This window comes from Prionailurus bengalensis, chromosome E3 (genome assembly GCF_016509475.1).
Source record: "Prionailurus bengalensis isolate Pbe53 chromosome E3, Fcat_Pben_1.1_paternal_pri, whole genome shotgun sequence".
Taxonomy (NCBI): Eukaryota; Metazoa; Chordata; class Mammalia; order Carnivora; family Felidae; genus Prionailurus; species Prionailurus bengalensis.
In genome coordinates, this window is record NC_057357.1 from 15,874,211 (window position 1) to 15,887,020 (window position 12,810).

The 12,810-nt window shown below is 41.4% G+C and overlaps 1 protein-coding gene across 1 annotated transcript in view; it reads right to left on the reverse strand.

The window, feature by feature from the left end:
- LOC122471375 (S-adenosyl-L-methionine-dependent tRNA 4-demethylwyosine synthase TYW1) overlaps positions 1-12,810 on the reverse strand; it is a 212,950-nt gene that overhangs the window by 99,756 nt on the left and 100,384 nt on the right. Inside the window, exon 12 of the mRNA XM_043559879.1 lies at positions 2,377-2,554. Coding sequence (XP_043415814.1) covers positions 2,377-2,554 — 178 coding nt within the window. The remainder of the gene's footprint in view (positions 1-2,376; positions 2,555-12,810) is intronic.

The following is a 12,810-nucleotide window of genomic DNA, read 5'->3' on the forward strand; positions in this document are numbered from 1 at the left end:
CTCTCTTCCATTTGATCTGCTCTGTTGCTGGTGCTTTCTAAATGCATTCTTCATGCCATTCATTGAGTTCTTCGGCTCTAGAGTTTGTTTGGTTCTTCCTTAGGATTTCAATATCATTGGTAAAGTACTCGTTTGTTTGTTTTTTTTTTTTTTAAGTAGGCTTCACATCCAGTGCAGAGCCCAAAGCAGGGTGTGAACTCACAACTCTGAGATCAAATCTAAGATCAAGAGTTGTATGCTTAACCAACTGAGCCACCCAGGTATCCCAGTAAAGTACTCCTTCTATTCATGCCTTTCTAAGTTTTCTTGCAGCTTGTTGAATTTTGTCATAATAGCTAGTGTAAATTATGTCATCAGTTAGATTGGAATAGTCTGTGTTTTGGGGTCCAGTTGCTGGAAAACTGTCGTTTTCCTTTTGTGATACCATATTACCATGATTTTTCATAGTGATTCATGATAAGTGCCTCTGCCACTGAATCTGAAGTAGGAAACACCTTTCTTACTTAGGTCAAGCCTTTACTTTGAGTCTCACAATTTAGACAGGTTGGTAATTGGGAGTCTTCCTTTTCTTTTCCAGAAGGTGGTGCTAAAGCACAAGTTTTTGGTTCCTCCTGCAAGAGAGGACTCCCCCACTAAGGTGGGGAGAGCAGTGGATTTAAAGAGGGTGGGGTGGGGCGGGGGCAGCAAAATGGAAGGAGGTGTGTGCTTAGCACCTGGGGCTATGGGTGTGCCCGTGACCAGGTAAAAGGATCCTAAAGTGGGGGGTTCCCAGAGCTCCAGGGCAGTCCTTTAGCCTAAATCCCCTGGGGCAGACAGCAGGAAACTCTCCAGTTCTGTGTCTGCCTTCTTCCTTTCCCCGTCCTTTCTCCCAGTCACCAAGGTCTCTCAGAGACAGCAGTGGTTCCCCAGCTGTGTAGCAAATGCTTTCAGCCTCCACATCCTCTGCCAGTAGGGTGGTCCCCACCCCTATCAGACCTGTCCCTGCAGCCTCTGCTGCCACTCCCCTCACTCCACAGCCTCCTCCAACACCCAATCTACCCACTTTTGGGTACACACGTGAATGAATCTCTTGGGTGTCCTGGTGTGCTGCACAGAGGTGTGTTTTTGTTTGGTTAAGGATATCTCATTACTTGTAAATGGAAGGCAAGGGAAAAAAGGAAGAAGGTAGGCAGCCATGACTCTGATGTCACTCCAATAGTATCTTTTTATATTTGACAATTATTTTCTTTTTTTTCATGTGGTACTTTAGAGGTCAGCATTTACAAAACAACTTTGAATTTTGGAAGTTCATTGTCTTCTATTCCTATGTGGGAATTTCACCAATATTTCACCAGCCATCTACTGAGAACTCACAGGCATTATACTGGTGACATGAAGATAAATAAGCAGGGGGCACCAGTCTCAAGCAACTCAGTCTAATGGGGGAAACACAGGTAAATAAACAAAATGTAATGTTTTCCATACTATAATATATACATAGTTCAAGCAGAATATAAAAACAGGTCATTTCCAGGCCCCAGAAGATGGTCATCTCCATCTGGAAAGCGCTCCCTCTAAGTCATCCAAACCAACTCATCATCTTACCTACAAAACCTGTTCCTTCCTTATGTGATCGTCTGCTGCTCTGGGCCCCCCTAATCCTAGCAATCAGCATAGCTGGAACCTTCCCAGTCGTTAATTGGTCCTCTTCTACGCTGGGCTCTCAGAGCCATGCAGTTTGCCAAGTTGATCTATTATGTCTCAATAATATCTTTTTTAGGACTCCTCATTCTCACTGTCCTACTTTCATCTTTATGACTCTTACCTAAAAGAACACTCTATCTAGTTGCCTGCTTTTTGGCTCTCCCATTCTATACCATGCTGGCAGACTGCTCTGCAGGAAGCAAGATCTTTCCAAAGAACAGCACTTAAAATCCTCTACAATCTACCCCCAACCTTTTCAACTTGGTTTCCAGCTGCCAGTCTCCTTCACACACTCTGTGGTCCAGAACTATATTTACATAATGGTGTCACAAATACCCTAACTTCCTATTTTTCTCGGGAGATTCTTATTAAAAATTACAGCTTCCTACCTTCAAGATCCCAATTAAATGATAGCTTCCCTGAGAAGTTTTACTGTTTCTCCCATCTGGAAAAAAAAAAAAATTGCACTCTCTTTTGAACTTCCCCAGCAATTGATTTGTGCCTCGACTCTTTTTACTAATGTTATCTTCCCTAATAGAATGAATTTTTAAGAGTAGGACCATCTCTGTTCCCAAAATGCCAACATTTGTATGTAGCTAGTAATCGATAAGTCCCTTTTGAATACATTACTGCCTATTTCATTTCACAGTCAAACACAGATCCAAGAATATCTTAATAAGCTGGATGTCTCACCTGATTTCCACAGGGAATTGTGCATTTGTGACCAGGAAACTGGAGATTTTACACTCATGGAGTAATTTCAAAAACCTATTGATTTCTGGGTACATGATGGGTTCTCCCACAAGGGACAAGGCACAGTGCTTTACCATCATCCCTTCTTCAAAACGATCTTCTCTGACACCTGGGACTCCTGGAGAACACAGTGAAAAGGAACAAGCTCAGTAAGGCAGAGAGACAGGCTATCACTTTTGTTTTTCTTAATTACAGATTTTTAATTTTTCTAAATGGCTCTTTGGTTAGAGACGGAAAATTCATTTGTGATACCATTCAAATAATACAAAACAAGGGCTGGGAGGGAGAAACACTAGAATTAGTAAATCAGAGAAAGCAGCAATCCCATCCTCAGTCTTAATACTAATTAAACTACATCAATACAAGCAGGCGAAATGAACTTTGATAGCTAATTATCTGAAATGCAGAACGTATTACTTTCCATAATTTGCTTAGCTCTGTATTCTTTCATGTTGGTTTAAGGAAATGAGCTCAAATGTTTATCAACAGATAAGTGGATCAACAAAATTTAGTATAAACATGAAATGGAAAGTTATTCAGCCTTGCAAAGAATTGCAATGCTGACAGGTGACAACATGGATGAATCTATGCTAAGTGAAATAAGCCCAACACATAGGGGCAAATATTGTATGTTTCCACTTATCTGAAGCACCCAGAATAAGCTAATTCAGAGAGACGGAAAGTAGAAGGTTATCAGAGGCTGGGAAGAGGGAGAAACGAGGAGGTATTTTTTCTTGGGTACAGAACTTCTGTTAGGGATGATGACAAAGCTCTGAAAATGGATACTGCTGACGGCTGCCCAATATTGACAATGTACCTAATGACACTGAGTCATACACTTTAAAAATGGCTGCAATGAGGGGCACCTGGGTGGCCCAGTCGGGTAAGCGTCCGACTTCGGCTCAGGTCACCATCTCACGGCTAAGGTCACGATCTCACGGCTCCATGTGTTCGAGCCCTGCATCAGGCTCTGTGCTGACAGCTCAGAACCTGGAGCCTACTTCGGATTCTGTCTCCACCTCTTTCTGCCCCTCCCCCATTCACGTTCTGTCTGTCTCTCTCTCAAATATAAATAAATATTTTAAAAATTATTTTAAAAAATGGCAGCAATGGTAAATTTTGTGTTATGTATATTTTACCACAAAAATATGGGGGGTGAAGGGAATGAACTCAGTATAAGGAAAAGCCTCTTCTAGACCAGTCATTTCCCCCTTCGTTCCTCAAGTATTCTGCATTGTGCAACTAAATGGAGTTGGTCCAAAAGTATATAGGAGAGAAAAACAAACCTGAAGCTCTTACCTTTGGCTACATGTTAGAATCACCGGGAATGTCAAAAACTAGGTCCACCACCAAAGATTCTATTTAATTGGGATGGGTATAAGCCAGGATAACAGGAGATTTAAACTTCCTCAAGTGATCCTCATGTGCAGCCAAGGTCGAACACCACTGCATAAACCAGAGCTCCCCAAATGTGTTTGCACATTGGAATCACCTGGGAAACCTTAACACTTCCAAACCCCAGGCCCCAGCACAGACCAACTAAATCACAGTCCCTGGGGGAGAAGCACGGGCATCAGCAGCTTCTGAGGCTCCCCGGGTGATTCCAATGTACAAACAAAAGTTTGGGGACAGTTTTCAACCCTCACTGGACATTGGAACTACCCAGAGTACTTTTAAAAATCTCGATGTCCAGGTAGTATCCCAAACCAATTAAGTCGAAACCTCTGGAGATGGGACTCCAGCATTTTTTAAACACTCTCCATTTGATTCCAGTGTACAGCATGGGTTGAGAAAAACTGTTCTTACTTCTAATGCAGAAGGCACTCCTGACAGTCCCTCAATCTAAGAATCTGGAAGACTTGGAAAGAATATAAAAAGGGAAATGAGGGGTGCCTGGTTGGCTCAGTCGGTTAAGCATTGAACTCTTGATATTGGCTCAGCAGGATCTCAGGATTCATGAGTTCGAGCCCCACACTGTCAGTGCAGAGCCTGCTTGGGACACACACACACACACACACACTCTCTCTCTATGTGGAAATAAGCAACTGCAACTAAATACCTGAGAGATCAAACTAATGCAATACAGGCTAAAATCAGAACAATATAAATGTGGCAGGTGAGATCTTCTTTGATCACTCTCTAACTGCAATTCTGAGAATGTACTTCACATTTCACATCAGTATTTTTAAACGAATAGTTTTTTACGTGACTGAAATCGAAGATCTTAACTCAAGTGAATCAAGGTTTTAAATAAAACCTCATTCTTGACTCAACTCCACGTTGCCAAAACAACTCCGCATTAAGCATACAACTTCCTTTTCATAAAAAATATCATTAATTTTAATCCCCTCATGAGCAGAAGAGTAGAAGGGCAGATTTAACCTGAACTGCAAAACTAACCTGAAACTCAGAATAACTGAGCACTGGCTAGGCCCTAACTGGATGTCACGTGAAGCAGGCCTAAATTCTGGTTCTACCAGTAAGCTGCTTTGTGTCCTTGGTCAAGCCACTCAACCTCTTTATTCCCATTCCCTGATCTACACGTGGGGATTTCACACACACACACACACACACACACACACACACACACAGCTTTTGTAAGAATTCACTGAAATACCTAGTGCAGTACCAGGCCCAGCACAGAAGCATTCAAAAAACGTTAGCTGCAAATATTTTTATTACAATAATAATTATTTATTCTTTGAATTGCAACAGAAATTCAATCTTTCAGTTATCTTAATTAAAATGGTAATTCCACTCAATTCAACATATATTTATTGATCGCCTACTATGTGCCAAATAGTGTTCGAGGCAAGTTTTCTATAGTAAATTGTTTTATAAATAATTTCTCTATTTAGAAAAAACCCTCTGCCTTTGTGAAGCTTATATTCTTGGGAGAGACACAGAATAAACATTAAACATAATAAATCTGTGAATTCTATACCACTGTGGTCCAAGAAAAGGTTCTGAGATGATGGAAACGTTCTGTCTATTCATCCAATACAGCAGCCACCAGCCACATGTCTGTTGAGCATTTAAAATGTGGTGTGGCGTCACTGATGATGAACCAAATTTTTTATTTTATTTAATTTTCACTAATTAAAATGTAAAGGGCTACATGTGGCTAAGGGCTACCACACAGGACATGCGTATATTTAGTATATTAGAAGGTGATCAGCATATGGAACAGAAAATGTACAGCCGGGTAAAGAAAACTGGGGATCCAAAGAGGTAGGCCGTCTCGTACAAAGGGCGGTGAGACGAAGCTCACTGAAAATGTGAGATCTGACTTGAAGGAGATGAGGGAGGGGGCCCAGAGAAGAAAGAGGGAAAGGGCACTCCAGGCAGCAGACAGCAGAGCAAAGCCCCGTGGTGGGAGCATGCTGACATGTCCAGGGAATCTGAGAAACATGGGTAGTCACTGCAGGGTTTTGAGAAAAGTGGCATAACCTCAATCTCCCTCTAAATAGAACCCTCTGGGTGCTATGCTGAGAACAAAGGGGCAAAGAGACAGGCTCATCTGGCCAGAGGCTATTGTATAATCTAAGATGGTGGCTTCCAAGGCTGCGGTGACAGTGGAGGCTGCGGGAAGAGATCCTGAAGATCTAATCAATAGGACTTTCTAATGGATTGGATGCAGGATATGAGACAAAGAGAGGTGTCAATGATTTCTACAAAGCTTTTGGCCAGAGTGACAGAGCGCCACCAAAGGAGACAAACAAAACGCCTTGGGGGTAACAGGTATTGCAGGGAGGGAATAACCTGTGTTCAATTTCAGACTGGTAAGGTTTGAAATTTATGTTACATGTGTGAATGAGTGTCCAACATTCAAGTTTGGATTTTGGACGAACTGGGTAGAAACAAACATTTTGGCAAACATATGGTATTTCCATTCCTGGCCTGAACAAGACTGCCAGGGCAGTGAGTGTAGACAGAGAAGAGAACTGAGCGCTAGGACACTTGCGTATCTAGAGAAAGCAAGACGGGTCGGCAGAGGACACGACCAAGGAGCAGCTGGGGAAGGAGGACGATGTAAAAGCAAAGGAACCGGCTGTCATCTTCTCTGAGAGCCTGAACTAAAAACATCAACTTGCCCATTTACACAATGACAACAACAAAAACTAAGACAGAAAAAAAGCCCTGTGGATAAATCTTCTAAGAGTAATGATTCCGGGATTTAAAACTTATCCTAATTTTCTCAAAAGTAAGGTATTAAGAAGACATAAAATCATGGTTCTCTCCTTCCTAAAAGCAGATTTCCATTTCGTGCTCACTGCCAGAGGCTATTATAGTGATCTTTCCTGAAACAAGGCCCTTAGGGACACAATTTCCCGCCTGCCTTCACTGTCCTCAAGGAAATAGGTCAGAAAAGAAGACATCCTCTAAATTTCTAATAGAAAGAAGCTTTGGAGCAGGAAAATAGTCCAGGGAACAGCAGATGCTACATTTCAGCAACACATCTATACAGATACTTCCCACGGGGTCTCCTTCCCCTCACCTCCCCCCCCACACTCTATTCTCATGTTTCCCTTAACCTTAGCCCCTTCACTACTACTATGTGCTTTGTCGTTCTGATTCCCCACCCCCACCCCCACCCCCATTAGCAAATTTCTGACATTTCTCTTATCCTGAACAGCTTCCTGATCCTGGACCATCACTACAGCCATCAGATTAACTACAAAGCATACCTTCTCTCACGCAAAGATGCCAAAGCAGAAACTTAAGATGCCAGAAGTGTCATCCTCATGTCATAGCAATAAAACCAAGTAACACAAAAATAAACATGATACATTGCTCAGCACAGAGTATTTATGCCTATTTTAAAGTGTGGGTCAATCAGAAAACATTCTCTTCTTTCTTCTCGTAACAATATAGCTCCTGGCCAAGATCTTCCTAAGAAACCCCCCCAACCCCGCCCCTTTTGAACATCATAGATAACTTTGCTGTTGTCACTTCCACTGCGAGGTTTCTCATAAACAACCTTGAGAAAACAATTAGCAGGTGATGCTGTTCCTCACCGCCCCCACGTTTCTTCTGAATGTGTACTTTAACATACCTCATTTGTAAAAACCATCAGTTGGAGACCCTTTATTTCTTTGGCATTACTTCAATTTTAAACTACAGATGAAAAATATCTGGCAACAAATAATGTCTTTTCCATCTTTGCACTTTCAGGACTGAGGACGTTCCTGACAAGGAGTGTGCACTCACCCAACTGCTGAACTGTTGGGAAACTGAGCTAAGAAAACCTCCACCCCACTCTCTCCGGGAACTATTTCTCCTGCCACGGTAGTATTTAGAGGGGGACAGGCAGCATCCTGAAAAGATGCTGAGCTGCACTGAAATTCTGACCCACTTGTAATCAATATAAACTTAATTTTGCATGTGTATAAAGGGAAAGCTAATGAAGGTCATGAAAAGAAAGATATTTTAATGATTCAATTAAAAAACTGAAAAGACAATGATTGCCCTCGGAACTGAGAACAGAAGCACAAAAGGGAAGCATTTAAAAACTCAGAATATCTTCAAAATCTGTTCAAGGCTGGCCACTCAGCTAAAGCTTGACACCCCGAGGGAATAAGCAACCACACAGCAAGTCTCATCCTCCACAAAAATAAAATCATAAAATGACTGAACCAGACCCATGGGAGAAGGCAGGTATTCACCATGGGCTAGAAAAGCACACTAAAAAACAAAGGACTCCAAGCCGGAATAAGGGAAATGATTAATGAGTTAAGAGTAAACCTTATCTAAATACAGGATGTAGTCAGGATATGCAGGATATAACCAACTAAGAATGGCTTTAATTCTTTGAAAATTGTCTTTAAATGTTCCTAAAGCATTTCTGTTTAAGCCTGAAATTTGTATTCCCACAGATACAGCATTATTAAAATGAAGATTAAGTTACCATTCAAACTCCCCAAACACCAAATTAATCTGCAATATACTTAAAACTACAGTACTAATAAATCTATTTCAATGTTGCCTAATTAAATACAAAATTTTTTCCTATAGTAAAATGTAACCCAAATTCCAACTAAGGAAACCGCTAATACCCTAATTCCTTTGGTTTCTTATTTTGTTTTGCTCTTTTCAAGCCATAAGGGGGCACAGGGCAATAGCACTGGCGCTCCAACAGGGAAACTCTAATCTAGGTTTGGAAGAAAAGAAAGGGGAACTTTCCTGAAGGGCCTCGGAAAGTGAGTAATTACATCACGCGAGGTAAGCCATCTCTCCAGACCAATCCCTACTGAGGAGTGCAGATTTGGGGAAGAGAGACAACAGACTCCACCAGGGGCTAAGATGAAATCTAGAGTTACGTATCTGCATCTGTAGAGTCCAAACTCAGGACCCACGTCACGACTGCACCCAGGTACGGGGTTCAGAAGCAGTAGTGTGACTTGTATGAACCTCACCATCCTTTCTCTGAGGCTCACTATTCAGAAAGGAAGGGGACCAGTTTTATTTACACCCTCTCCCCTAGGGATGAATGAAAACTAGAACACAGAGATTTCACTCACTGCAGGAGGAATTCGGCTTCATAAAAAAAGAAAACTTTAGACTATAACTACTGAGTGAAGTTATAAATTAAAATCTCACTGCCTGATGAATGTCTATAATGAAATAAACAACCGTGAATTTGAATGGTTTAGATTACTTTCTGCTGAGAGCCAAGAAAAGAGAAAACATACCCAATATTCTGAAACATTAAAATTCCATTATTTTGCCCACGTTATGTTATTTTTTACAAGAATACAATTAACATGTTTGTCGAGGGCTACAGACCACCAGCCATTTTCTAGAAGAGCTCTGGATTCTCACAAAGTATGTATTTGATCCTTTAATATTTAGGGCTTCCCCCCCCCTTTTATAATACTATAGTATCAGAGCCAGGTGTACGGTAATTATTGTAGCAATAAGGGCCACCTGAGTGGCTCAGTCGGTTAGATGAACGACTCTTGCTTTCGGCTCAGGTCATGATCTGACGGTTCACGAGTCTGAGCTCCACATCGGGCTCTGCACTGACAGTGCTGGGCCTGCTTAGGATTCTCTCCCTCTCTCTCTCTCTCTGCCCCTACCCTGTGTATGCTCTCACTCAAAAATAAAAATAAACTTCAAAAAAATTTTTTTTCATTATTATAGCAATAAGACAGATTTTCAGAGAAGCCAATGTCTTAGTTAAGCTTGGAATGAAATAAAAAGCATCAACAAAGAGTTACCACAATCCTAAAACTGGTGATGAAGAGAGCTCTCGCTCTTTGTGAAAACATAAAATTTAACAAATGAGACCTCCTTTATGCTCATGTGTCAGCCTTTCTACACCCACCCCACCTTCAAATATAAATCCATTTTCTACTGCTACTACTACTTTAAAGAAAAACTGCTTTGGCACCCTGAACAGTGTCAGCGTACAAACGTCAACCAGCTCCAATTTGAAAACCTTTGTAGAAAATTTATTTTTGATTATGTGAATAGCTGTTCTGCTGTCGTGGTAACATAGGTACCATCCCTTCCCCCTTAGGCATTGAAACCCCTATTCAGGACTCACTGGTCCACAGATACGCTCTATTCTTTCTCTCTGCAATCCATTCTCTATCTTCCCCCTACAAGATAATATACATTTTTTAAAACTCTTGTTTCTTACCCCCATGGGAACCTGAAGACAAACCATTTGAGATGCCTACTGATTACAGGATATGCAGGTAAGTACAAGGTAACTGATCAGATACACCGGCCTACACAGGACGAGCCCTTCTGACCAGCAAGGCAGACAATAAAGAACATGTGCTCTCTGAGTTCACCTAACATGTTATTAACATGAATAAAGTCAGCCTTATGATTTATTCATTACTTATTTCCATTTAAAGTGAATTTGCAAAAATGTTCCTGTCAGAAAAATTACTATCAAAACTCAAATTGTCATCCTGCATCAAGGACATCTCAGAATGAAAGAATGAATGCCTCGTCCTTAGGGCTGCTTCCTCCCCACACAAACTGCCTGGGACACAGCTCACTCAGGGAGATTGCCAGATGTCTGGGAAACACATCCTCACGGTCATCGTCCCATTACTGAAAGGTACAATTGGCTCTTTAGGCACTAAAATAAAACTTACTAGAATCGAAAGATAAATTACTGGCATGTGTCAGCTTCTGATGTTATGATCTGTGATGATTAATTTTATCTGTCAACTTGGCTGAACCACAGTGCCCAGATATTTGGTCAAATATTATTCTGGATGTTTCTGTGAAGCTGTCTTTTGGATGAGATTAACATTGAAATCAGTGGACTTTGTATAAGAGCAGATTGCCCTCTAGAAGGTGGATGATCCTCATCCAGTCAGTTGAAGGCTTTAATAGAACAGAAACTGACTCTGCCCAAGCAAGAAAGGATTCTGCCAGCAGACTGCCTTTGAATTTGAACCGCAATTTTCCCCGAGTCTCCAGCCTGCTGGTTTACCCCAAACCTACACAATCAGGTGAGCCTGTTCCCCAAATCAATCTCTCACTCTCAATCGCTGCACACACAACCATACACACACACACACACACACACACACACACACACACACACACGATCCTGGTGACTGTTTCTCTGGAGAACTCTAATACATGATCCAAAAGAAAACAAGACTTCACCTTGAAATTTTTTAAGAAGGCATATGGTTTGTTTGGAGATCAATAATCAATATTCATTAAATCAACATTGACTGTTATTGGTCCGATACCAGATGTGAAGACTTAGTTCTTCACCAGTTTCATTTAATTTTCCTAAACACTGATAAAAGACATTGCTTTATCCAAACAAGGGAAAGTAATTTGTTAAAAAAAATAAATAAAAAGTGCTTGAGACTAAAGCCAAGATGCAAATTTAAGTATTTATGAGCATCTTTGCAGATGTACAAAAATAAGTCAGTACATACACCGACACCCGCAAACACACATGGGTCCACTTTGCATAGAAAAGTCATAAAAAATAAAATAAAGGCATAATCATTGACTGTTTATCCTTAATAAATTACTATTGATCTTAATCATGATTTGCATTACTTTTCCCAATTTCTCATACGAAAATAAGAATAGTAATAAGTACTGAGGTATAATAAGCAATACATTTGGCCTTTGGCCCTGGTTCCTGGCAGAAAGCTCCTAAAACCCTTGGGATTTCCTGACAGGAAAGTAGCATCTCTTGTCTTTCATCAGGAGCCCCTTTGAGCACACCCGAGTTTACACTAATGAGGTGACTTAGGGCCCTTAAATAGCCTCAGGACAGGGTTGGTCACCGGAGAGCCCAAGTGATTAGAGGGCTGGAATTTTCAACCATACCACAGACTTCTTGGGAGGGGAAAGGGGGCAGGTATGAAGCTCTATAAAAACTCGTGAACAACAAGAGCTGATGAGCTTCCAGGGTAGTGAGTGCATCCAAGTGCCAGGGCGATGATGCACTCCAGTTCTACTAGGACAGAAGCTCCAGTGCTTAGGAGGTTTGCGGACTTTGCCTTATGTCACCTCTTCCTCTAGCTGTCCATCTGAATCCTCTAAAATACCCTTTATAATAAACTGGTAAATGTAAGTGAATGTTTCTGAGTTCTGTGAGCCACCCCAATAAATTAATCAAATCCAAAGAACAGGGAGTGGGAACCTCCAATTTACTGCCGTCAGAACTGCAAGTCCAGGTAACAACCAGGACTTGAGATTGGGGTCTGATGTGGGGCAGTCTTACAGGACTGAACCCTGACCCTGTAGGGCCTGATGCGACCTCCAGACAGTGTTAGAACCAAATTAAATTTATAGGACACCCAGTCAGTGTCTACTGAGAACTGAAGAATTGCTTGGTGTGCTAAAAAAGAAAACAGCACTTATTAGAAGTACTATAATATAATCTCAAGGAGTAGTGACCTGACACAACAAGTTTCTTCACGTAAAAGAAAAGAATCGCCTGATCTTCAAAATGCTTATTACTGGGGTTTAGAAAGACTCCCACATATGAAGCTAGCACCACAAGAGGGCCTTTATCAACACCTTGGTTAAAATTCATTTTTTATTACTGCACAGCAAAGGAAAGGACAGGACAGGAGGACTTGTAAGTGGTAGGTGGAGACAAACACATAGATTTAACAGGGAACCTAACAAATTTCAGTTCAGTATATGCAGCTATCACCCCACCAAGCCAACACTTTGTGAGTCCACCACCTCCATTACAGCATTGGGCCTCAAGAAGTGGTCCCCAGCTCAACAACACTGACACCACCTGGAAAGCTGCCGAAATGCACATGCCTGGGCCCCACTCACATCTACTGAACAATCTCTGGAAAAGGAAACCAGGAATTTGTGTTTTAACAAGACTTCTAGATGATTCTGATTTACACTAAAGCC